This window comes from Rattus norvegicus, chromosome 6, assembly GCF_021556685.1.
Source record: "Rattus norvegicus strain SHRSP/BbbUtx chromosome 6, alternate assembly SHRSP_T2T, whole genome shotgun sequence".
Lineage (NCBI taxonomy): Eukaryota > Metazoa > Chordata > Mammalia > Rodentia > Muridae > Rattus > Rattus norvegicus.
The window spans coordinates 12,780,837-12,804,391 of NC_141539.1; the positions used below are offsets into that span (position 1 = coordinate 12,780,837).

The 23,555-nt window shown below is 43.6% G+C and overlaps 2 protein-coding genes across 7 annotated transcripts in view; one reads left to right on the top strand and one right to left on the bottom strand.

The window, feature by feature from the left end:
* The window catches only part of Fbxo11 (F-box protein 11), a 76,608-nt gene extending 71,042 nt beyond the window's left edge, over positions 1 to 5,566 (top strand). For 4 of the 5 annotated variants that reach the window (XM_087552979.1, XM_087552980.1, XM_087552981.1 and 1 more), the window contains exons 17-23: positions 393 to 469; positions 556 to 699; positions 2,754 to 2,864; positions 3,268 to 3,375; positions 3,587 to 3,695; positions 4,072 to 4,170; positions 4,259 to 5,566. In XM_087552979.1, coding sequence (XP_087409105.1) covers positions 393 to 469; positions 556 to 699; positions 2,754 to 2,864; positions 3,268 to 3,375; positions 3,587 to 3,695; positions 4,072 to 4,170; positions 4,259 to 4,388 — 778 coding nt within the window. In that variant the 3' untranslated portion in view covers positions 4,389 to 5,566. The remainder of the gene's footprint in view (positions 1 to 392; positions 470 to 555; positions 700 to 2,753; positions 2,865 to 3,267; positions 3,376 to 3,586; positions 3,696 to 4,071; positions 4,171 to 4,258) is intronic. The other variant, NM_181631.2, reaches the window with a different exon arrangement.
* Positions 5,533 to 22,844, bottom strand: Msh6 (mutS homolog 6). 2 transcript variants are annotated; one of them, NM_001398548.1, is made up of 10 exons: positions 22,515 to 22,844; positions 16,583 to 16,785; positions 12,503 to 12,687; positions 9,132 to 11,667; positions 7,794 to 8,062; positions 6,967 to 7,084; positions 6,760 to 6,849; positions 6,106 to 6,260; positions 5,825 to 6,024; positions 5,533 to 5,701 (listed from the first exon to the last, which is right to left on the bottom strand). In NM_001398548.1, exons 1-10 carry the CDS (start codon positions 22,763 to 22,765, stop codon positions 5,620 to 5,622), a joined length of 4,089 nt encoding a protein of 1,362 aa, NP_001385477.1. In that variant the 5' UTR covers positions 22,766 to 22,844; the 3' UTR covers positions 5,533 to 5,619. The 2 variants fall into 2 exon arrangements, with proteins under 2 accessions (NP_001385477.1, XP_087408002.1); XM_087551876.1 differs by having other exon boundaries at positions 16,583 to 16,782; positions 22,526 to 22,787.
* Positions 22,845 to 23,555: the final 711 nt, after the last annotated feature.

Sequence of the window (23,555 nt, forward strand, 5' to 3'; positions counted from 1 at the left end):
CATTCACCACCCCTGGCCCAGAAATCCTAAGAGTCTCAATGATTATAAATTCAGCATTTAACCTCCTGTATGAAAAAGACAGAAAGTTGTTTAACTTAGCTGTAGAGGTCTATAGCCATATGATGCTACAGCAAAGTGTGGTACTAATTTATAGTGCTTTATGCACGCATGTGGGCAGATGTGTGTACAAAGGTACAGGTGTCAAGTTCAGAGAATAGCTTTCAACTCAATTCTGCGTCCACCATGTGAGTTCAGGTCAAGCCATGTTGCCAAGTGCTGAGCCATCTCACTGGTCCTATGTAGTTCTTGCCAGGGTGTGTGTGGCTTGTTGTTTTAAGATATTAAACAAATTGGAATGATTGAAATGGTATTGATTTCTTTCTCACCCATAGGACTGGAAGCAACCCCAAAATTAGAAGAAACAAAATTTGGGGAGGACAAAATGGTGGAATTCTAGTTTATAATTCTGGTATGTTTAACCCATCTTTTTTTCCTTTGTTACTAAACTTTAGGAATATGTCTTCTAAATAATGTACCTAAATTTTATATTTCTAGGTCTAGGCTGTATAGAAGACAATGAAATCTTCGACAACGCAATGGCTGGCGTCTGGATTAAAACAGACAGCAATCCTACGCTGAGACGGAATAAAATCCACGATGGAAGGGATGGCGGCATCTGTATATTTAATGGGGGTCGAGGTACTGTTGTTAGTGTTGCACTAGTGAGAAACCCAGTCTTGTGCTGTTCTTCTGTAGCTTTAATGGTCAGTGATACCGTCAACTAGAATGTACAGGTGAATGCTTTCTCCTTACCACATCCGTAGATGGTTCAGGAAATTAGTGCCTAGAACTAGACAGACGGATATTTCCAGTGTTTCCATCTCTTGTAACCACCTTAACTCTGCCCAGTTGTCAGTAAAGCATTTTGAAGGGAGAGTCAGACCTCCTCACTCTGGTCCTTTTATTGTTCTAATTAACATTAAAGTCAAGTGACAGAAGATGTGATGAATTAATGAGTGTAACACATCCAACCCTGTAGCAAACAAGTGTTGATCCTGGTCCATAAAGCCAACCCAGCCTGCCTTGCAGCACTAGTCCAGTGATGATTGGGGGGGGGGCGGAGCGCACTCGAGAGCAAAGCACTGCTCTCCAGTGTCAGTAACCTAAGACTCTTAACCAATACTTGAAATAATTTACTGTATCACAACAGTATCCATCAGTGATGGAAACTCAAAGTTAGATTTTAATAACTCAAAAGCTAAGTACCAGCTCGTAGTCTTTACAAAACACAGTGAGGATAGCTCAACTGTAGTGGCTCACACCTATGGTCAGTACCTGGAAGTCTGAGGTTCAAAAGGGGCACAAGTCTAAAGCCGGTCTGGGCTGTGTGAGACACCCCTCCCCCACTCTGCCCCTAAAAGACAGAGTACTGAGGGATTGCTTTTCACTGCAGGGTATTGAGGTGTCTACAATAAAATAACATGAGCTGTGTTTCTGGATATTCAACTGGTAGAGGGCTTTCCAAGTACAATTGTATTTATTTATTTGTATTTATTTTGTAATGCCACATGGAACATCTCTGTACCAAGCACTACGGTACAGATAGCTAAACACAGTGACTAAAACCGTTTGACACCCATAAAATCTACAATTAAATGGAGTGGCTTATTGTTGACAGAATCTGAAGGAAGCTGAGAATGGTTTAGAACATATAGAAGTAGACAAAGCTGGGTAAGGTTTCCTGTATGCAGTCAGGAGCTCTGTCTCAATAGCATTAGAGGCCAAGAGATAATCAGCGTAACGTGCTTCTGCACAGACCTGAGGACCTGGATTTAGTCCCCATATTCCAGAGTAGCCAGAGAGCACCATACATGTACATGCAAATTCATATATTCAATGAGAATGGGGAGGACAAGAAAGTTAAAAGGAAATGGTTGAATGCCTGAAAAGGTGGGGATGGGGCAGAAGTGGCATTGTCTGCAGAGGACCTGGTTCAAGTCCTAGCATCTACATGGTAGCTTACAGTCTTCTCGAACTCCAGTCCTGGGGAATTTTAATGCCCTCTTTGGACTCTTTGGCTTGCCCATGGTGCACAAACGTGCAAGGAAAATAGATGGGAATGTGTTGGGGCCAGTGTTGTCTATTGGTTCTTAACCAAGCAAGGGGAAGGATGAGAGGACATTACAGGGAGACATGATGCAATACCCAGAAATAGCTGAGGTCAGATGTCTACTGAAATGACACATCTACCTTCTGGAAATTCAAACTCCACATCATGTTTACTGTGTTAAAAACAGGCCTTGGTGCTTTTATTGTTAATATTATTAAAGTCTGTAACACCTTACATGCCTGATACCTACAGAGGCCAGAAGAGAGCTTTGGATCCCCTAAAACTGGAATTAAACGTGATTGTAAGATACCATGGGGATCAAACCCAAGTCCCATGGAAAAGCAGCCAGTGCTCTAACCACTGAGCCATGTCTTCACCTAAAAACAGGTTGTCTATAAAGACTTCAAATGCAAATTTTTAAAACCCCTCAAAAATTGAATATGAGTATCAGATGAAAGGAAACAGGATCTTCAAATTACTAAAACCTTCTTTTGAACTAAAGGGTTATTATATAACGCAGTGAGAAACAAGCCAAATAGAAAGGGCTAGCAGAACTTTTGTGCATCCTGTAACCATAGTGAGAGCCTGGATCAATACATATTGGCTACATACACTAGCTTTAACCTAAGCATTTTAATTGTAGGTCTCCTTGAAGAAAATGATATTTTCAGGAACGCTCAAGCAGGTGTTCTTATCAGCACCAACAGTCATCCAGTCTTAAGAAAAAACAGAATATTCGATGGATTTGCTGCAGGTTTGTATTTTATCTTGAACCTGTAACTATAGAGAGGGTATATGCCATTTGGTTATTAGATAACTTATTCTTAAAGAGCTACTCCGACTGTTCTCAACATGAACTACAGTTAAGTTTGTGGTCAGATGGAACTACAGACAGGAGTCCGCTGACAAGTGACCATTCAGCAGCTTTTCTTTTCAGCACGCTCCTGGGCAGTATCCCCTTTATACTTAGCACAGCTGTAGCTTGCTTGTCCTGCTGGACTGTAGTTCTGAGCACATGAATGCTGTTGGTGAACACACTTGCAGTGCCCTTCAGCTGGTTAGCAAGCTGTGTCAAAGTACGAGCTGCCCTCTCAGCTTAGCGGGTCTGGACCGGTATAAACTGACATGCATCTACTTGTTTGCGAATCTCACTTTAGGTATTGAAATTACAAATCATGCAACTGCAACACTAGAAGGCAATCAGATTTTTAACAACAGATTTGGAGGCTTATTTTTAGCATCTGGTGTTAACGTGACAATGAAAGGTATGTTGTACTTTTTAAACTTCTCTAATAACCAACCACAAAGCACATGATTCCTGTCATTTTCCAACCTAGAAGTTTTAAATGACCAGTGTTGAGTCTGGCTTAAGCTTGTTCTAGAGTTGTAGTATTTTATACAAGGAAAACCTATTTCTATTCTTACATGTAATTGTATTCTTGGCTAGCTATTGGAAATACTTTTTTGTTTTTACAGATAACAAGATAATGAACAATCAAGATGCCATAGAAAAGGCTGTTAGTAGAGGACAATGTTTATATAAAATATCAAGTTATACCAGCTATCCCATGCATGACTTCTACAGGTATACTCCTAATTACTCAATTGAATACAGAAGTAGATTATCATTGCCTAACATCCTTGGTTCTAGTGTCTGCACTGAATTCCAGAATCAAAGACTAAATACTGGGAGTGGTGGGGATGTAAACTGATTGCTGACAATACGTAGCTCCTTTAGTTCTGACTTTTCTTACTCCCAAAATGAGAGGATTTATTTTTGAGTTGAGGTCTACCTGTGTAGTCCTGTGCTAGACCAGGCTGGCTTTGCTTCTCAAGTGTTGGGATTAAAGGCACGGTAGCTGCCTGTACAGCCCAGGTTTTCCTGAGCAGATTGAGATTATGGTAAAATGCAGTGTTGTGAATTCCTGACGAGTTCAATAATACAAGATTTTGCTTTTTAGATGTCATACTTGTAACACCACAGATCGAAATGCCATATGTGTGAACTGCATTAAGAAGTGCCATCAGGGACATGATGTAGAGTTCATTAGACATGATAGGTATGTAGTAGCATATGTGTCCCAGTAACTATGTTACCCAGTAACTTCCCTTCACTTTGCTAATTCTTGGGTTTCCATTTTGCTTTAGGTTTTTCTGTGACTGTGGTGCTGGAACACTGTCCAATCCTTGTACATTAGCTGGTGAGCCAACACATGATACAGACACACTATATGACTCTGCCCCACCTATAGAGTCTAATACGTTGCAGCACAACTGAACTCCTTCCCTAAGAAAAAGTCCTGCCATCCTAACATAACTTAAAACATCTTTTGGAAGATAAAATACTTGCCCATGCTACAGAAAGAGACTGTACTGAAAAAATGGACACACAAGGTCAGTTGACACTATGAAGCTCAAGCTACCAAAAAGAAAGTGGCAATATATTGACTCAGGATCTCAAGGCTGGGTATTTTAGCATTACTGTGTAAAGACTTTGAAGGGACAGAAGTGAAGAAATAAGCTGCAGTTTTGTACAGATGCCAACCTCTGGAAAGCTGGTGTTGTTACAGCTAGCATCGAATGCAGTCTGACTTGCAGTAGTGACCTTCAACAGACTTCAGCTTTGTCGCTGCCGTTATGGACATGGGTACCAATTGCTTTTGTAATATGGTAAATGTGAGCTAGCACTTCTGCATTGATTTTTTTTAACATGTATTCAGATTGAGAATATGATTTTAATGCTTTAATCTCATGTAGTTTGTTTTTAATTTCAAGCCAATCTTATTGTACTTGAATGTGCCCTGTTTTGTTAGCACACCTAGACTTGCTGTAACTGTACTCATGTCCCAGATGTACGTTCTTTCTATGAAAGAGAAAAACACTAATCTTAAATTATATCCAGCAATGTTTCTGGTATCCTTTAAGAAAAGTTAAGACTATTATTTCCTTCCCTTTCCTGTGCAGCATTCAAAAAAAAAAAAAATCACCCCTAGAAAAAGTGAGTGTTTTAATGAGACTTCCTAGGAAGGGATGCACTGTAAAACAAAAGTATTCTTGTATCTCAGTTTTGTGAAAGGTAAAAACTACTATGTTTTAAAGTACACTTTAGAAAGTCTCTTCAAAACAGTCCTGTATTTGAACTCTGTTCATAGTTTTTATTTGAACAGTTTAGACAAAACAGCTGGAAATTACGGCAATTTCCTGCATTAAGCTGAGACCAGTATATATGCAGCTCTATACAGTTTCATAGCGCCCCCCCCCATTTATGTGTATTGGTGACAGTGGGTATAAACAGCCTGAAAGTGTATGCATGTACCATAACATCTAGACTTAATATATTGTGGAGTATTCAATAACCATTATGTAGAAGGTAGATAAGAATTAAAAGGGTTTAATTTCCTAGAAAGAAAATGGAAAAATGGTCATTTTTAAAAAATAAAGTTTATTAGATCATAATGTTGTCTGAATTTACCACCTTTTTCAAAAGTCAACTCAGCTTCCAATGTAGTCTACAATTGGTTAACCAAAGCCAGCAACCTATGGATAGCTTCACTGTTTACAGTCGGCCTTTCACTAGCCAGACAAACTTCCCTTAAAAAAAAAAGAGAGAGAGAGAGAAGAAAAACGAATTATTTCTTTTTGTCTCTGTACCATACCAGCCTTCCAAGTCTTTATTTAAAGTCAGTTATAGGGAAATTATACTGATATAATTACCGAAATAGTTGTAATGCCTGATTCATCCTCTCAAATTCTCTTGCTTTTCTGTGTCCCTTCTGAATAACTTCCTCTGGAAGATTAGCAAGCCTTGCTGCATTAAAGCCATAGCTCTTAGGACAAGCTCCCTTAATGAATTTATAGAGGAAAGTAATGGTCTCCTGGCTGGGATCCTCACATTCATTTTCCACCATGCATGCCTTCAAGAAAGAAGAGTTTGTTTTATCACAGCTCTACTGTCTACTGCCAATAGAAAAAAATGTCTGGTTGATTCCACATACCATATGTCCTAGGCGCACACAAACATTTTTAGAATAATCCTCTACTAATGAATGATAGTGTGTAGAAAACAGTGTTCGACACTTTATGGTTTCAGCGAGTTCTTTAACAACCGCACTGGCTATTGCTGTCCCATCAAAAGTTGCAGTCCCTCTTCCTGTGGAAGTGAAATCATTGTGCATTAAGAAGAGATGTACACCTCATGACAGTAACAAACACTTTAACAGGCACCATGTTACATGGGACAGAGCTTTAGGGTAACAGGTTACCAATAAGAAACAAAGTTCTTACAGGCTTGATGACTCAGCTATGTCAGGCTCAAGGCCAGTCTGTCAGAAATGAAAAACAAGCATGGATCAGGAGCCTGCAATGGCCTGAAACATGCCCCCACACCAAAAATACCTCAAGAAGTCTAAGAGGGCAAAAGAGATAGATAGCTAGCAGTTATGAGCAATGTAAGCACTGCACCACCTTAATCCGAGTTCAAGGCCAGCCTGCCCCACATAGTGAGCTCCAGGGCTACACAGAGAAACCAAAAGGGGGGAAAGGAGGGTGGCAGGTCCAAGTGCCTTCCTGCCAGACAGGCACACTCTGACTGATGAGGGAAACAATCTTAGTAGCTACTCCCAATGGCATCCAAACACCAACTGTCTTACCTAATTCATCCACAAGTACCAGAGAGTGTGCTGTCGCATGCCTGAGTATGCTAGCAGTTTCGCTCAACTCAACAAAAAATGTACTTTCCCCTAAAAAAGAAAGAGAATTAACAGTAGATTATATCCTGTTTGAATATGGAGAGCAAGTACAAAACCTGTGTTGTGATTACCCTGGCGTAATCTTGGCGTGATCTTGCCATCACTCACCTGACATGATTCTATCGGAGGCACCAAGTCGAGTAAACACTCTATCCACTGGTGTGAGCCTACACAGCTCGGCAGGTACATAACAACCCATCTGGGCCATCACAGCTAACAGACCAGCCTGTGAAAATGGACAGGTGGTATGATTGGCATTTAAAAACCTATCTGTACACAATACACATTAAATTCAAGAAGCCTTAAGTAGGAATCTGGTGTCCCATGAGTAAAGCCTAGCTAACAAAACTACCATGAATTTAAAACTACCATGAATGCCTGGAACCAATCCTGGATCCAGCAAATTTATCTCAGAATAACCCCTATACTTGCTTTAAAGTTGAAAAATATATGCAATACGGCCAATTTTGTTAGTAAATTAGACTACAATGATATTCGTAGGAATCTTTTAAAGGCCAATTTTAGTTCCGTGGTTGGCCAATTCTAGTACATAATGGAAAGAGATAAAAGGACCACATCAGGAAGTACAAATGTGTCTGATGGTAAGAGGCCCTAGGCTCAATCCCTAGCACCATTATGAATGTACTTTCTAAAGGCTCCCCTCCCCTTCCTTTGTTGGTCATGAGAATCCCAGGGTCTCACGCATGATAATCAAGTGTTTCCTACCACTTGCTATAGCCAAGCAGTTATCTGTAACATTAGCTAAGAGCTATCTGGCTGGTGAGACAAAACTTAAACGAGGAGATTCCCTTTGATTCTCTTATGTGACTGCTCTCTGGGAAAAAGGACAAGATTACATAGTAGACCACACTGTATAGCGTTTGCCTTTGTTTCTGGCTTACTTTCTAATTAATAGAACATGAAAAATAAGTTACCTGTCTTATGAGTGTAGATTTGCCCCCCATATTTGGCCCAGTAACAAGCACACAATAGGCTTTGCCGTCCGCCTCTGCGTCTTCCTCACAGCCGATCAGAATGTCATTAGGAATAAAATCATCTCCAAAGAAAGTCTTTGTAATGCAGGGATGCCGTGAGCCTTTAAGCTCTAAGAAGGGATGTGTGTCTTCTCCTGGTAACAGAAGTACTGGGCGACACATCGGGCCATCTCCTCCTTGGCTATAGCTAGCCAGGCACAGTAAGACATCTGTCAAAGACGATACAGGACTTCATTTTAATTTCTTATTGGGTGAACTTATAACCACCACACACACAGTACCTGTGCCTGCTTCTATGCCTTTTTAAAAACTGACCACCAAGATGGTTCTGCAGACCAAGGTGCTTGCAACCAAGCCCAGTGACCCAAGTTCCCAGGATCCACATGGTGGAAAGAGACTTCCTGCATGCCTAACCTCTCGACACACAATGAAGTACTGAACTTCTCAGTCAACGTAAAAATGCTGTTCTGTCCTAAAACGCTTTGCTGCCAAAGGAGCACACATCTCTAATCCCAGCACTTGGCAAGCCTAGGCGGGCATCTGTGTGAGCTCCAGGCCAGCTAGGGCCACAGTCAAGCCTGTGCTTGAAGTACTACATTTAATCCCCAACACTGTTCACCACCCCCAACAAAACATACCTAAATGGCTCCAGATATTTAATATTGATATTTAAAGATAACCAAATTATAAGTACACTAATCAAGGCAAAGAGCTAGAGTTACATAAAGCCTAGATCCACCCCCCCAATTATTTCCATGCAAATTTGACTTTAATACAAAAGAACCACAAAGAATTAAACCAAATTTACTCAATTATAAAAGCAATTTGAGCGAGAATTTGGCTCAGTGGCAGTGTTTATAAACAGCCCAGCATGCACAAAGCTCTATCTAGGTCTGATTCCCCAGCATGACATAACAAAATTATAAAAGCTGGGTAATAATAGTGGTCCAGTCCTCTAAGCAATCCTAGCATTTGGGGATCTGAGGCAGGAGGAATGCTAGGCGTTCATGGGCTAGAGATCCTTAAATCAGGAAATTACCTAATATCAGTGATATTTTTAAAAGAGACTTGAAAATAAATCTTCCCTTAATAATACAATTCGAAACTATTTCAAGGGTATAGGGAAAAAAATGTCTTAAGGCTGAAATCTAAGTTTTAGTTCCTTAAAATTGTTTCGTGCAATATAGTCAGTTTAACGTACCCACGCACACACTTACATAAACACAGTTAGGTCTAGAGATGCACAGCTGTGACACACAGGGTGACTCGGAGCCTTACCCAGCACTGCAGTGCACTCCACAGCAGACTGCCAGTCCTTGTGATTCTTGTCAAAGTTATAGAACAGACGCCGCATGCAGTCCTTTAAAGATGCGTCCCTGCGTTCCTCAGCGTTTATAAGATTAGACAGTTTCTTCTCAATCACTTTGGTCCAGTATCGTTTACAGCCCTTTTTGGTAGACTTCAACTCATATTCTTCAGGTAGATTTCGGGTAGCAAAATTCTCTGGAATCTCTAACTGGTAACGGTTCCTACCAATTCCCCAGTAGACTATGTTTCTACAGCCGATCCGACTCCGCTGTTTGTCTAAGTACTCCAAGAGGCTCTGTTCATTCTCTCTTATGTCAGCAAGTGCTTGGTCATAATCTGAGTCAAACCCTGCTTTTGGGGTAATGAGTCCAGTCTTTCGAGCCTTCTCATGGTCAAAAGCTGTATCCCATCGGTTCAGTTCTGCGGTCAGATCAGGAAAACGGCCTTTAGGACTTTTTGTTTGCAGAGTCACAACCTGCTTCAGGGTTTTAGACTTAAACCCATCAGCGACATCCTCCATGAGCCTTGTAATTTTACACATTACTTTGAATCCTTCTAGAGCAGAAAGAAAATCGATGATCTTTTTTTTGCTGTATGTCGTTTCTTCGTACATTATAGCCCTAGTATCTGGATGGTTCTGGCTCTTTAGGGGAGACCCAACATTATGAATCTTACTCAGTAGCCTCTCAAGATCTGGCAGCTTCTTCAGGAGGTCTGCAACTTCGGCGACTTTGTCAGGCACAGCCATCAGGTCTTCAATGGCATCTAGACGGTCACTGATAGCAGAAGGACTACAGAGGGGGGCACAAAGCCACTGTTTTAAGAGTCGCTTGCCAAAAGGGGTATGGCAGGTATCCAGCCTCTCTAGCAGAGTCCCTTCAGTAGAGCCATTTGTCCCATTCAGGAAAATCTCCAGGTTGCTTAATGTCACCGCATCTAGCACCATTCGCTGACTGGCTTTAGTAAAGACAGCACCAGGTTTTACTGTGCCAACCATGTCAGAATCCAAGGGAAAATACTCTTCAAAATTAGCCATTGACAGAAGCTCCTGATCAATCAGGCATTTTTTGAGGTAGAAAACACAACCACCTAGAGCAGACAGAGATAACTCACTCTCCTCTCCTGGTGTCAGCCCAACAGAATCTGACTCTGACGTCATAGCTTTAAGCACCGGGGGCAGCTCTGCACCACTGCCTTCATTTCCAGTAAAATACCCTCCCTCCAGGAGTGTTCGCAAAGTCTTAGTGGCATCCCAAAATTGGGAACCTGGAATCAGGCCTTCCTGAAGGCAAGATGACAGTGAACCCTTCAGGACTGTTTTGGTTTCTGTTGAGAGATTTCCTTTCTCAAACAAAATCTGTACTGGAGGATAGTGTGCCACTAGAGTCCTAAGTCTGGAACAGTGGCGATCATCTGAAAACTGGCCCAGGAAAAACTTGCCCAGTGAAGTATCAACAAAGCACACACCATATGCACGCATGTGACCAGAAGAATCTTCCTCTTTCTCTTTGAGGCTCAGAAGATACCTACTGTAGTTCTCGGAGGGATCACCATCCAGCACACTATAGGTCTGTGTGCCCTTGGTAATGATCCTACAAATCTCCCTTCTCACCACTCTATCAAACTTAGACACATGCGCCATTTTCCGGCACCGTGCCTCCATCATCTCTGGGGTCTCAGTCTGTTCCACTCGGGCCACCTTATAGCCCTTCTGCACCAAGGAATCCGAGAATCGGCCAAATGCGATCTCTGGAAAACCAGAGTGGGCCCAGTTGCCCTTCATGAATATCAGTCCCAGCTCACTGACACCAATGACAGCGTCCATGTGATACAACTCATAAAACTTGCCCACTTTGTAGAAGATGACAAGGTCAAAGTTCTGAGACTTGAACTGCCACCACCGCCTCATCCCCGGGGTGCAAGAGTTGAGGAAGTCTTCAGGCACATACAGTGTGGAGGAGTTGTAGTCTGGGTGATCTGGCCGTCTCCTGTTCTCATCTCTTCTCTTCTCTGGCTTAAGCCATTCTAAAGTCTCATGATACCAGATAGTGGGTCCACTGCTGTCGTTACCTCCTCCACAGACATGGGTTTGGGACTCAGAATTCTGCGGGGCACAGAAAGCACTCAAGGTACTCTTGGTTTCTGACAGAATGCGAGTTGCTTGTTTGGCTGAGCCTGTTTCCTTCTTCAGACTTTTCCTTTTAAGTCCACCATGAGCTGCCACTGTTCTCTTCCGCTTTGGAGCGCCTTTGCCAAAGCTGCCCAGGCCTTCGCTATCGCTGTCTCCAACCCCACTGCTCACTTCGTCACTGCTGCCTTCTTGCTTACTGTCTGGCTTGAATTCTACATCAGAGCCGCCAATGTCGCTCTCAGAGTCTGAGATGACCCTTCGCTTTTTGACTTGCCGGCTACTTCGCCTAGGCCCCTGAGCGTTTGGCTGTGTTTCTTCTTCACTCTCGTCCTGATTTTCCTCTTCACTCTTATCAGATAAATAGGCCCCATGCACCTGCCAGGCAAAGGAAGGAAGGGCTTGTGAATATAGCAGGCCCTCAGCTCAGTCTCTGGGTGCACGCACACACATGCACACATGCACAACCAAAGCAAAATCTGACTGACTCCATCTGTGGAACCCAGACGTTGTGACTCAGGCCTACAACCCCAGCACTCAGGAAGCTGAGGCATAAAGACTACTGTAGTATTAAGGCCGGCAAGGGGCAGGGATGGAAGCGCAGTCCATCTGAGTTTGATTCTCACCAATTCATAAGTAGCAGGAGGATGGCTACTTATCCCCCACTATTGCTGCACTCAAGGCCAGCATGTGCTACAAGGCCTGTGCAATGTTACCCATATGCTTCAATGTCACACACCTTGAGAGACCGTTTGCAATTCAACTGAATTCAATTCAGCCTAACTTTACACAAACCGAACCTGGCATGACAGGTCCTAACTACTTATGAGCTTGAGGCAAAAGTTCTAGGCTGGCCTGAGCATAGCTTTTTCCTAAGGGAGTGGGTGGGTGAAGTGGATGGGTGAAATGAAGAGCATTTGCCTGACACGTTTACCCTGGGTTCAATCCCCTGGACTATGTAACAACCTGTAGTCCCAGTATTTGAAAGGCAGAAAGCAAGAAGATTCTCAGCGTGAGGCCAGCTCCAGGTATAAAGAATGTCCTAAAGGCGACTGTTGAAATCCTAAATAAGCTAACATAAGTTCCAGTCCAGGGAAGACAGATGTCTGCATGTACAAACGAAATGGGGCACTCACATAAAATTACTAATATTTCTTACTATCTTTCATTCATCATATCCACACCATTTCCCCTAAGAGAAGGAGTGACTGACCTGTGTCTCCTCCTCCTCCTCCTCCTCCTCCTCCTCCGGCTCTGAAGGCTCATCACAGACTGCCAGCTCAAGCCTCTGAGCCTTGTCTTTACTTAAGGCTTCGTCTGCACGCTGCATTGCTCTGAGTATTTCGGACTTTGAGCTGTAGAAATGACCTCCCTTTTGGGCTTCCTTTGACTTTGAACCTAGAAATATACTTAGAAATAAGAACCTGGTGGCTGAAGAGTGGCCAATTTACAACATGAACAAGAAGTTAAAATCAGTTATTTTTAATACAGCATTTTTTCATATGCATAGATTAAAGACTTATCAGGGAAAAGGTAGCAATGAAACTGGAATCCCCAATTTTACTTATTTGAATTTGCTGTTCAGTTATCCAAGGCCACGTAAGTCTTTCTTCTAATGTCTCAGAATCATGGGTCCAGGTATGAAAAACCTCAAAGTCAAGCAGATACAAGTGCAATTTAAGGAACGCTTTCTAACACTGCCCCAACTGAATACCCAGGCTGGGGCTGTAACTCAGCTCGGTAGAGTGCCTGCTAAGCATGCATAGGCCTTGGGCTCTTCTCGCCCTAGCACTGTGCTGAACAGGAGTGGTAATACTAAATCAAATCTCTAGAAGATGGGAGACAGGAGAACCAGGATCTCAGGGCATATTCAGCTACAAAGAAACAGAGTCTAGCCTGGGCTACATAAAAACCTGTCTCAGGAAAAAACAAACAAAAAACAAATTAAATAAAAACTGAATATCTTTAACAAGGGGCTTATCATTAAAAAAAAATTTCCCTCCTAATAATACCAAAATGCAACATTTCCAAGACCCATGCTTTAAAATAAAACCCTTTGTTTTCATTTACAAATGCTTTCATGTGAATGTCATGTGATAGCTGGGTGCTGGCCGATCTCGTACATGTAAATCCACTACTTGTTTTTCATCATTATTTCAAGTGAGAACGCTTTTCTCTATTCAAGAAATGCATAGTATCACAAACTTAACGTTAAAAATTATTTCTTGGGGCTGGAGCGATGGCTCAGAGGTTAAGAGCACTGTCTGCTCTTCCAGAGTTCAATTCCCAGCAACCACATGGTGGCTCACAACCATCTGTAATGGGATCTGATGACCTCTCCTGGTACACATACAGATAAGAGCACTCATATATTAAACAAATAACTTTTAAAAAACTATGTTTTCATGCCAGCAGCAAACCACTGAACTGAGAATAGGACCCCCGTTGAAGGAATCAGAGAAAGAACTGGAAGAGCTTGAAGGGGCTCGAGACCTCACATGTACAACAATGTCAAGCAACCAGAGCTTCCAGGGACTAAGCCACTACCTAAAGACTATACATGGACTGACCCTGGACTCTGACCTCATAGGTAGCAATGAATATCCTAGTAAGAGCACCAGTGGAAGGGGAAGCCCTGGGTCCTGCTAAGACTGAACCCCCAGTGAACTAGTCTATGGGGGGAGGGCGGCAATGGAGGGAGGATGGGGAGGGGAACACCCATAAGGAAGGGGAGGGGGGAGGGGGATGTTTGCCCGGAAACCGGGAAAGGGAATAACACTCGAAATGTATATAAGAAATACTCAAGTTAATAAAAAAAAAATTATTATAGAAGAAATGGTACATAAAGAAGATGATAGAAATCTCTATGGTATATATGATTGGTACTTCTAGGAAGAGAACAGAACAAATCTGTGATATCAATAAAGTTTTCTTTACATATTAAAAGCCAAAATTTTACAACTTTAAAAAAAAAACAAAAAAAACCCCTATGTTTTCTAAGAGACATTAAATAGAAATACACGTGTCTCTGATATGTTCTTCTGCTTAAATATAACCATGAGTGGAAAAGAAGCCAAGTATCTAAATTAAACAGATCCACAGTATTATATGGCCTTTTGTACAAGAAAACTAACAGGACTACCTCAATTTCAGTGAAGCTAGGCACTTTGATGGACTAAGACAAACTGAAGGTACAACTTCTCATCTCTCTGAAGGACAAAGGCTGTGACATGCGACAAGCATCCGCAAGTGGCAGGTGGCTCTGAACCGTTCCCAAAACACCCGCCGTAGCGTTCTCACAGATGACACAGCACAGCACTACACTCCATAAACACTCGCCTCGATAACTACAAGATAGAGTTAGCAGGCCTTTCCCTCCATCCTCTCAGCTAATGCATCAAAACATGCATTATTTCAACTTCCACCAGGACTACAGGAACACGCTGACTCAAAAACAAGGCAACAACAAATGCCAAAGCCAACCTAGGCTACAAAGTGTGTTCAACATAGCCTACACAAGTTAGTCCCAGAAAGTAAGATGGGGCCCCACCCCCTATCTCAGCGCTCTGGAATATAAGCAGGGGCAAGTGACTCCTATGAGCTTGACCCTAACCCAGTCAACATGGCAATATCCAGGACAGCCAAAGCTGGCCATGAGGTGCAGGTCCTGTCCTGCCCTCAGTCCTCCCTCCCCACCCACCAATCAACCCTCCCGAGATCCCCTCCCCTCCCACTCTGCACTGAAAGGGAAAAAACAAGGTCTTGCACTTGTGCACATTCTGGGCAAGGGCTCTATCACCAAACTCTAGCCTCGGCCCAGCAAATGAGAATTTTAAAGAACAGAGGACAACATTTTAAAGACCAAGACACAACATTTCACATACACAATGACAACATAAACATTTTCCTGATCTCTTCTTTTGTCCAGGCAGTTTTAACATGTTAAAATTAATCCTGAAGAACTCATTTATCATCTGATGCCATAAGAGCTCATTTTATATGAGTAACAGTATCATTCACCAAGGTTATACAGCAGGTAAGTAAAGAGTATAATCAAATTCCTGGTCCTCTTTCCATTCATGTTATTTGGTAAAGGTACCCTTTGCAGGATAAGCATACTAACCAAAAGGTACGGTTCTTAAGAAGAGTTCTGAGAAACTGACCCTTTTGTGTCCGTATCAGCCCAGGCTGTCTGGGAATAGGGGATGTGGCCTTGTTCACACTCTGCACAGCGCGCTCTACCTTGCAATTATAATGTGCATTACACTGTACCTAACACAAGAGACAAGGCATGCCCTTAGCTAATGTGAGATTAAATATGCAGCACTGTCAGTGCCTGTGCAAACAAAGCTGGCTTAAAAACCACAGTATAGTACCAGAGTTCTGATGTGACACACAACTCAACTATATGCATAGGTGACAGTTTTGGAGACCATGTGATATGCATCTGTTAGAGACTGTCACCAATTCATGCTACTTAGCCTGCTTACATTAGCTACATATTTACTTCAAATAGAGATAATTTAACTCTTTACACTTCTCATGTCTCAGTTTTGTTCTTTTTTTAATTTTATTTATATGAGTACACTGTAGCTGTCTTCAGACACACCAAGAGAGTGCATCAGATCCACTGAGCTATCTCGCCAGCCCCATGCCTCAGTTTTATAGTACAGTTAGTATAGTATAGTGCACTTACGTAACTCTCAATCAAGAGACAAATTTTCCTTAAAATTTAATTTTTTAAAGGTCCTTTTATTTATTTTATATATATAAGTACACTGTCGCTGTCTTCAGACTCACCAGAAGAGGGCATCGGATCCCATTACAGATGGTTGTGAGCCACCATGTGGTTGCTGGGAATTGAACTCAGGTCCTCTGGAAGAGCAGTCAGCGCTCTTAACCGCTGAGCCATCTCTCCAGCCCAAAATTTAATTTTTTTTTCTTTTCTTTTTTTTAGGAGCTGGGGACTGAACCCAGGGCCTTCACTGAGCTAAATCCCCAACCCCCCAAAATTTAATTTTTAATTAAAGGTTTTAATTGCTGTAAGTCAAAGGACAAAAATAAAATTTCCATATAAAACAAAGTGGCTAAAACCAGCTGTACCTTGCCTCTTTATCATGTCAGAAATCTTATAATTGCTATTCTTGCAATTTGCTAAGGAAGCACACTCGCCCTCGCTCACGCACGCCCGCGCTCACGCACGCACGCGCACACGCACACGCGCACACACACGCACACGCACACACACACACGACAATTTCATGAATCACCCCCACCCCCATTTATCTCTTACCTGTATATGGTTTTAACATCCTTTTGCTAACCCAGCCCCTTGTTGGACTGTCATCAAAAAACTGTACGTGAACACGGGCTGATTTCCCGTTCTTGCGGATGAATGTCCCATCAAAGGGATGATTGTAAACCAGGCAAGGCCACCAAGGATAACCTTCCATCTTAGCCCAAACCAGATCACCTGGGGAGAAGTCACAAGAACTACTGCAAAACAAAATAAAAATAAAGATGTATATATGCCAGTTAGTATTTGGGTACCTGACCTCAAAGGCAATTACTCGCAAATAAACAATTTTAAGGAAGCTCTCATTAAGTAAGACTCCTTTGGAGGCTTCTGGCAAGTCAGAATAAGATTCAAGAAACATTTCTAATAGCATAAGCAAGCTAAGACAATGCTTATTTAACAATTAAGCCAATTAATAAACTGGTACTCAATGAACAACTGTTTCTTGGTCTTAAAATGATGTCAAAATTCAGACCCTATTCTGTCAGTCACAAAATAGACTTATAGTATGAGTCATGCCCATATTACAATTCAGCGCATGTCAGAAGCCACAGACCTGAAGCCATGACTATTAGCTTGTTAACTATGTTATCGACTCTGTTATAGTTAGCCTGGAATTGTTCCAGCTGAGCTACTATGCACTCAACATCCAAAGCTGTCAGTTCAAAGCCGTCCCTCCTCACCAAACTGGTTTTGTTAACAAGTGCCTAACACTTGAGTACACATGCCTATGAAATTTTTCAAAGGCTCATTCTTCACAAAACTTGATTTAGTTCGTCGGTTGTCTTTGAGGAAAAGAAGAGAGAGAAAGGAAACAGACTCAGAACTAACAGATGTATAAGAACCCTATCCACAATAGAAAGACCACTAACAACTACTCCTGCCCACATGCATTAAATAGCAATAGCAATATTCTCTAGGATCACACAAAAGCTTTCCTCGGCTCCTTACAACATTAAAGTAAGCACACTACCACAGCAAGGATACTTGAGACATTTCCAGAGTAGTCAGTTCAAGTCAACTGACTTAGACTCAATCTTCCTGTGCTGGGATTAAAGGCCAGCGCCACCAGGAGAGTTCTCTAAACCTTTAAGAGGGAAAACACACACTTTCTAAGCACTCTTTATTTATGCTATAAAATGTCAATGGATATATTTCCCCACACGGAGGGTTTAACCTCTTACGGCAGAGGAAAGAAGCCAATGGGGTCAAACCTGGCTGGTAGTTTCCAAGAGTGGTACATTAAAACATTTGATACATACAAGTGTCAGACTTCCTCAGTGTGTGTAAGTGTTAATGGCATGCACATGGAGGCAGAGGACAAATCTCCTTCCACCATGCAGGTTCCAGGAGTCAAACTCAGGTCATCAGACTTGGCAGCAGCCTCTTTACCTAATAAGCCATCTTGCTAGTCTAGATTTTTCTAATGCTAAAAGCTCAGCTTTGTGCACATGCATGTGTATGGGAGACAGAGGCCAACCTCAGGTGTCATTCCTCGGTTACCAGCCACAGTTTTTGTCTTGAGAAACAGGCTAGGCTAGCCAAACAGGGACCTGACTCTCCCACAGCCAAGGACATATGTCACCGTGTCCAGGTTATTTTTTAGGTGGCTTCCTTCTGTGTACTGAACTAAAACCCTGTATTTCAATCCATCCAATACATCCTGATGATGCACAGCCTCAACCCCAGTGCTTAGGAGAGGGGCAGATCCTGTTATTTCAAAGCCAGCCTGGGCTACAAACAGACGAAAGGGGGGAGGGGCAGGAAAAGAGAAGGGAAAGAGAAGGAGAGGAAAGGAAAGAAACAAAAGAGGGAGGAAATTCAGACTAAGCCAGAGTGATGGCTCAGCAAGTTAGAGTACCTGGGTAAAAGTGCCTCTCACAAATTGTCCTGAACTCCATACAACATAACCATACCCACCTCCCATACCCCCACATTAAGAATGTTAATTATTTTTAAGGAGAGTTCAGCCATCCAGGTGTGGTGGCACATGTCTTTAATCCCAGTGCTTGGGAGACAGAGGCGTGGGCTACAGAGTGCATTCCAGGACATCCAGGGCTACACTGAGAAACCCTGTCTAAAAAAATACTGGTCAAGATATGCCCAGGAGATGACTCAAAGGATAAACTCAGCCGCCAAGCTTCTATGGCCTGAGTTCTATCCCTAGGACAGTTGGTGGAAGAACAACTCTTTTAAGTTGTCCTCTGATTTCCACAACCTACTATAGCATGCAAATGCACACATACAAACTTAACAACCTACTATAGCATGCATATGCACACATGCATACACACATACACACTAACAACCTACTATAGCATGCAAATGCACACATACAAACTTAACAACCTACTGTAGCATGCATATGCACACATACACACTAACAAACTACTATAGCATGCATATGCACACATACACACTAACAACCTACTGTAGCATGCATATGCACACATACACACTAACAACCTACTGTAGCATGCATATGCACACATACACACTAACAAACTACTATAGCATGCATATGCACACATACACACTAACAACCTACTGTAGCATGCATATGCACACATACACACTAACAACCTACTGTAGCATGCATATGCACACATACACACTAACAACCTACTGTAGCATGCATATGCACACATACACACTAACAACCTACTGTAGCATGCATACACACATACACACTAACAACCTACTATAGCATGCATATGCACACATACACACTAACAACCTACTGTAGCATGCATACACACATACACACTAACAACCTACTATAGCATGCATATGCACACATACACACTAACAACCTACTGTAGCATGCATACACACATACACACTAACAACCTACTATAGCATGCATATGCACACATACACACTAACAGGTAATTTTTAAAAATATAGACATAGCGGGGCTTGAGAGTTGCTGAGCAGTTAAGAGCACTGGCATTCTTCCATAGGAACCAGGTTCGGTTTCTTGTACCCAACATGGCAGCTCACAATTGTCTAACTCCAGAGGCTGAGGTCCTCCTCTGACCTTCCTCAAGCAGGTATGTACATGGATACACATACATGCATGCAGGTAAAATACACCCATGTTTACCTGTTCCTGAACTGTGTTCTTTATAACCAAAGGGAAGGAAAGAGAAATAAGTGAGCCAAAATTATCTTATCTGCCCCAGTAGCATACATTGGGCTCCATAACTTTTTAATTTTAAGAAAGTGGCTGGGCATTGGCAGGTCACACCCTTAATCCCAGCAGAGGCAGGTGGATCTCTGAATTCAAGGCCAGTCTGGTCTACAGATAAGAGTTCCAGGATAGCCAGGGCTATGTGGAGAAACCCAAACCGAATTCCCCAGAAGCAGGGGAATCAGAGGTTCAAGGTTGCCCTCTATTACACAGCAAGTTTTGAGGCCAGCTGAGGATATGAGACTATCCCAAAATATTAATTAGGAAGGCTAGAGATGAGGCTCAGAAATGAAGAGCACTAGCTATTCTCCCAGAAGACCCAGGTTCAAATCTCAGCACCCACAGAGGAGCTCAGGACTATCTGTAACCCTTTTATCCTTCACAGGCACTAGGTACACCTGTGGTGTGGACACACACAAACACCATAAACACAAAATAAACTTTACTCTTTCATAGTCTCAATATGTAGCACTGGCTAGCCTGAACTCTCCAAATAAACTAGCCTCACCTCACTGAGATCCATCTGCACAAGTGCAGGGATAAAAGGTTGTGTTGTCCTGTAGTAAGGAAAATAGTCACCAACAACCATGTTATTTAAGACAACTAAGAGCATGAGTCTTTTAATAATGCCCACACCAAGCGTGGACTAAGGCCACCAAAATGCCTCTTAGTACTGAAGCTCAGGGCCACAGCATGTTTAAGACAAAAACAATTAAATCAGTGTTGATGGAGGCGGGGCCAGGGTGATTTTGGAGTAACTTTAGAACATTTGTCTTTTTGCAAAGCTTAGCAGTGTTTTTCAGACACAACCTTACAGATTTTTTTTTTATTTATCCTTCTTAGTTATTTTATATTTTAGCTTGTGCAAATGTTACTTTGGTTACATCTGGACAGTGGTTGAGGGTGACAGTCCTGAAAGTGTTGCCAAGGCCACATGGTTACTGGGTGAATGAGGGTGAAGTATCTAGGTGGACACAAAAATGGAGTCAAGGCAAGATGGTGTTACCTTAGGCACTTCAAAGGCATTTATGAAGTAAACATAATAAGCCCAGGTAGCAGCACAGTCACAAGCAGAGCACTTCCTGTTACCTGGGAGACTCTGGGATACTTTGTGCTTGTGGGACCAACAACTAGCTGTAAAACTAACTCATTAACAAACATTTCAACCGACTATGAAAGAGAAGAAGCTAGACATGGAGGCACAGGCCTGTAATACCACACTTCGGAAGAGAAAACAGAAGAATTCGGAGTTCGAAGTCATTTCCATCTATACATGAAGTTCAAAGCCGACCTACCACAAGAACAGACCATAAAAATGGTTCATGGCTGTACTCCAGCATTCCAGGGTGGTGGTGGTAACAGTTTCAGAAACGGTGTGTGTGTGTGTTAATGAGGGGTTGTTAAATTCAAGGCAAATGTGGTCTACAAAGCAAGACGTGGCAAATTCAATCTAATTATAAATACCATATTAATAAATTTTGCAGACAAACCTCTAGTGTGTGTGTGTGTGTGTGTGTGTGTGTGTGTGTGTGTGTGTGTGTGCGCGCGCGCGCGCGAGCATGTGCGTGTAGGGGGCTTCTAACTGAAACTAAAAAGACCAGAGCCTGTAATCCCAGCGGATGGGTCCACAGACATTTATTTGGACTTAGTATGGATGGAATATACTTGCACTCTTGAACTGGCTTTGGGACAGTTTTTAATCTGGATACTTATTAAAATACATAAAGTATCTTACAGCAAAGTAAGTGCATGCCTTTATTTTGGATACCACAAAACCAATTCGCATCCAAGTAAGCATGTATTTCTCACCAGATGCTAAATTTCCCCCACAAGCAGAGCCTACTGATAATTCTCTAGCAGGCCTGAACTCACCTCCAAACCTAGACTACTCAAGCGGCCTTTTCCGGTATTTAAACAAACAGTTGCAGGCTAGCCGCGAAAGCTCGGTGGTACCAGCATGCAAAGTATATACTCCAGGCCCAGTACCACAAAAACACGAACCGCCCCCACACACAAACAAGGAGACTGCTCCTACAATTACAGCTAAATTTTGAAAAATTCAACATTTCCTGTAGGACGCCTGCCCATCAGAAATCGCTGCAGAAAAACTATTAGCCAGCGATTTGATCTGATGAAATTGTTTTGAGTCTCTTATTAAACGGCCACCATTACATTACTTGTTTAAACAAAAGAGGTTCTAGTTGCTCCTACAAAGGACTGCTAAATACAGTAAGTGCGAGTCCAATTCCAGATAAGCTTCCCCAGCACACCTTCTTGCCCAGGACTTGTTCAACACTCCGAAGACCCACTAACTGCGAAAAACCTTCCGCACCTTTCCCTCCTGTGGAATCGATCGTGAATTAAAAATTGTCGTCCCAAGCCGGAGCACCGCTTTCACTACATACAAACTTTCCACCTGCAACCCAAGTTCCCTTCCTTCCAGGCCTCTTCACCGTAAGTAACCACACTACTCTGAGGAGCTCCCCTCCCCGCCCCCTCAGACCCCGGACCGCAGACGGACACACTCCCGGCCCCGGCCAACTCGGGGGAGGGTGTCTCCGCACCCGAGCCTCCTGACCCACCCCACGCCCCGAGGCGGGAGGGCGCTCGCAGCGTCCCAGGCACCAGCCACGCTTCTCCCGGGCAGGCCGCCCCTCCTCCCGCCGCCGCCTGGCACTGAGCAGCCTCCCCCTCCTTCCGGGCGCCCGCGCGCCGCCTCAGCCCGGAGTCGGCTACCTGGCGGGGACCGCGGGCGCGGCCGACCTCCGCAGCCCTCCGTTAAGGTCCTTTGCCTCCGGCAACGAGGTGGATAACGCTGCGGGCCGGGACCCAGGTCCAGCCTCGCTCCAGGCCGCATCCCGGCCCCGGGAAGCGGAGGCTCCGGAGGCGGCGGCACCTTTGCGTGAGGCCCGGGCCGCGGCCTCCTTGGTGTCGCCGAGCGCCGGGGACTTGGGGAAGAAGCTGTATAGGGTGCTTTGTCGCGACATGATGAAGGCTGACGGGCCGAATGGTCCACCACTCCGAGCGCCTACAGGGACGGCATCCGCCGCGCGGCCACTGCTGGCGGGAAAGCCGGGAGGAGGCGCGTCCGACCCGAGCACCCGCAGCCCGGCGGCCAATCCGCGAGCGTCTCGGCCTGCGCGGTGGGCGGGACCCCCGCCTCCGACGTGCCCTGGCGTCGGTGGGCGGGGCGAGGGGGCCCTCATGCTCGGGTTGGCGGGCCTTGAAATTGGGCCTGCGGAAAGCAGTTGAGATCCGGGTGGCTACCCTGACAAGTCTGCAGGTAGAAGACGGAAGTGGCTAGCGCGGTCGCTGGAACGGCGGGGTGCACCTTGCGGGAAGCCGCATCGAACCTGCTCCGGAAACACCTGGCGCTGCGGGTGGTCCTGTGGTTGGACCGAAAAGATCTGAGAAATTGACTGTTACCGTTTGCCACTGTTCGCAGAGCAGTGTGCAGAGCAGAGCCGCACTTGTGAATGCCAAGTGCAAGACTAATTTTGTATTTCAAACCAGCTACCCACAAAACTTTCCTCGGCCCGTCACTGCCTCCACTAGTTTACCCCTCATTATACGAGGTGGGGAGTTTAGGTTCACAATCTTATCTGAGCCCTTTGGCATAGGTGTGCAGAATTTTTTATATTTTAGAAACTGCGATTGCTATGGTAATGTTCAGCGTCAAAGCCTGGGCCCTAGCAACTCTAACAAGCTAGACTCTCCCACTCGTCCTCAATAATTGAATAAAAGAGTAAAAACCTGGGAAAGATTTATTCAAAGATT

What these genes read in the sequence shown, in the direction of transcription:
- Msh6 (NM_001398548.1), bottom strand. Translation starts at nt 22,765, where the DNA reads ATGTCGCGACAAAGCACCCTATACAGCTTCTTCCCCAAGTCCCCGGCG. An exon ending in GGAGTGCACTGCAGTGCTGG is followed by an intron (nt 8,063 to 9,131) that starts GTAAGGCTCCGA and finishes CGTCTTTGACAG; the next exon opens with ATGTCTTACTGTGCCTGGCT. An exon ending in GTGTGCGCCTAGGACATATG is followed by an intron (nt 6,025 to 6,105) that starts GTATGTGGAATC and finishes TCTTTCTTGAAG; the next exon opens with GCATGCATGGTGGAAAATGA.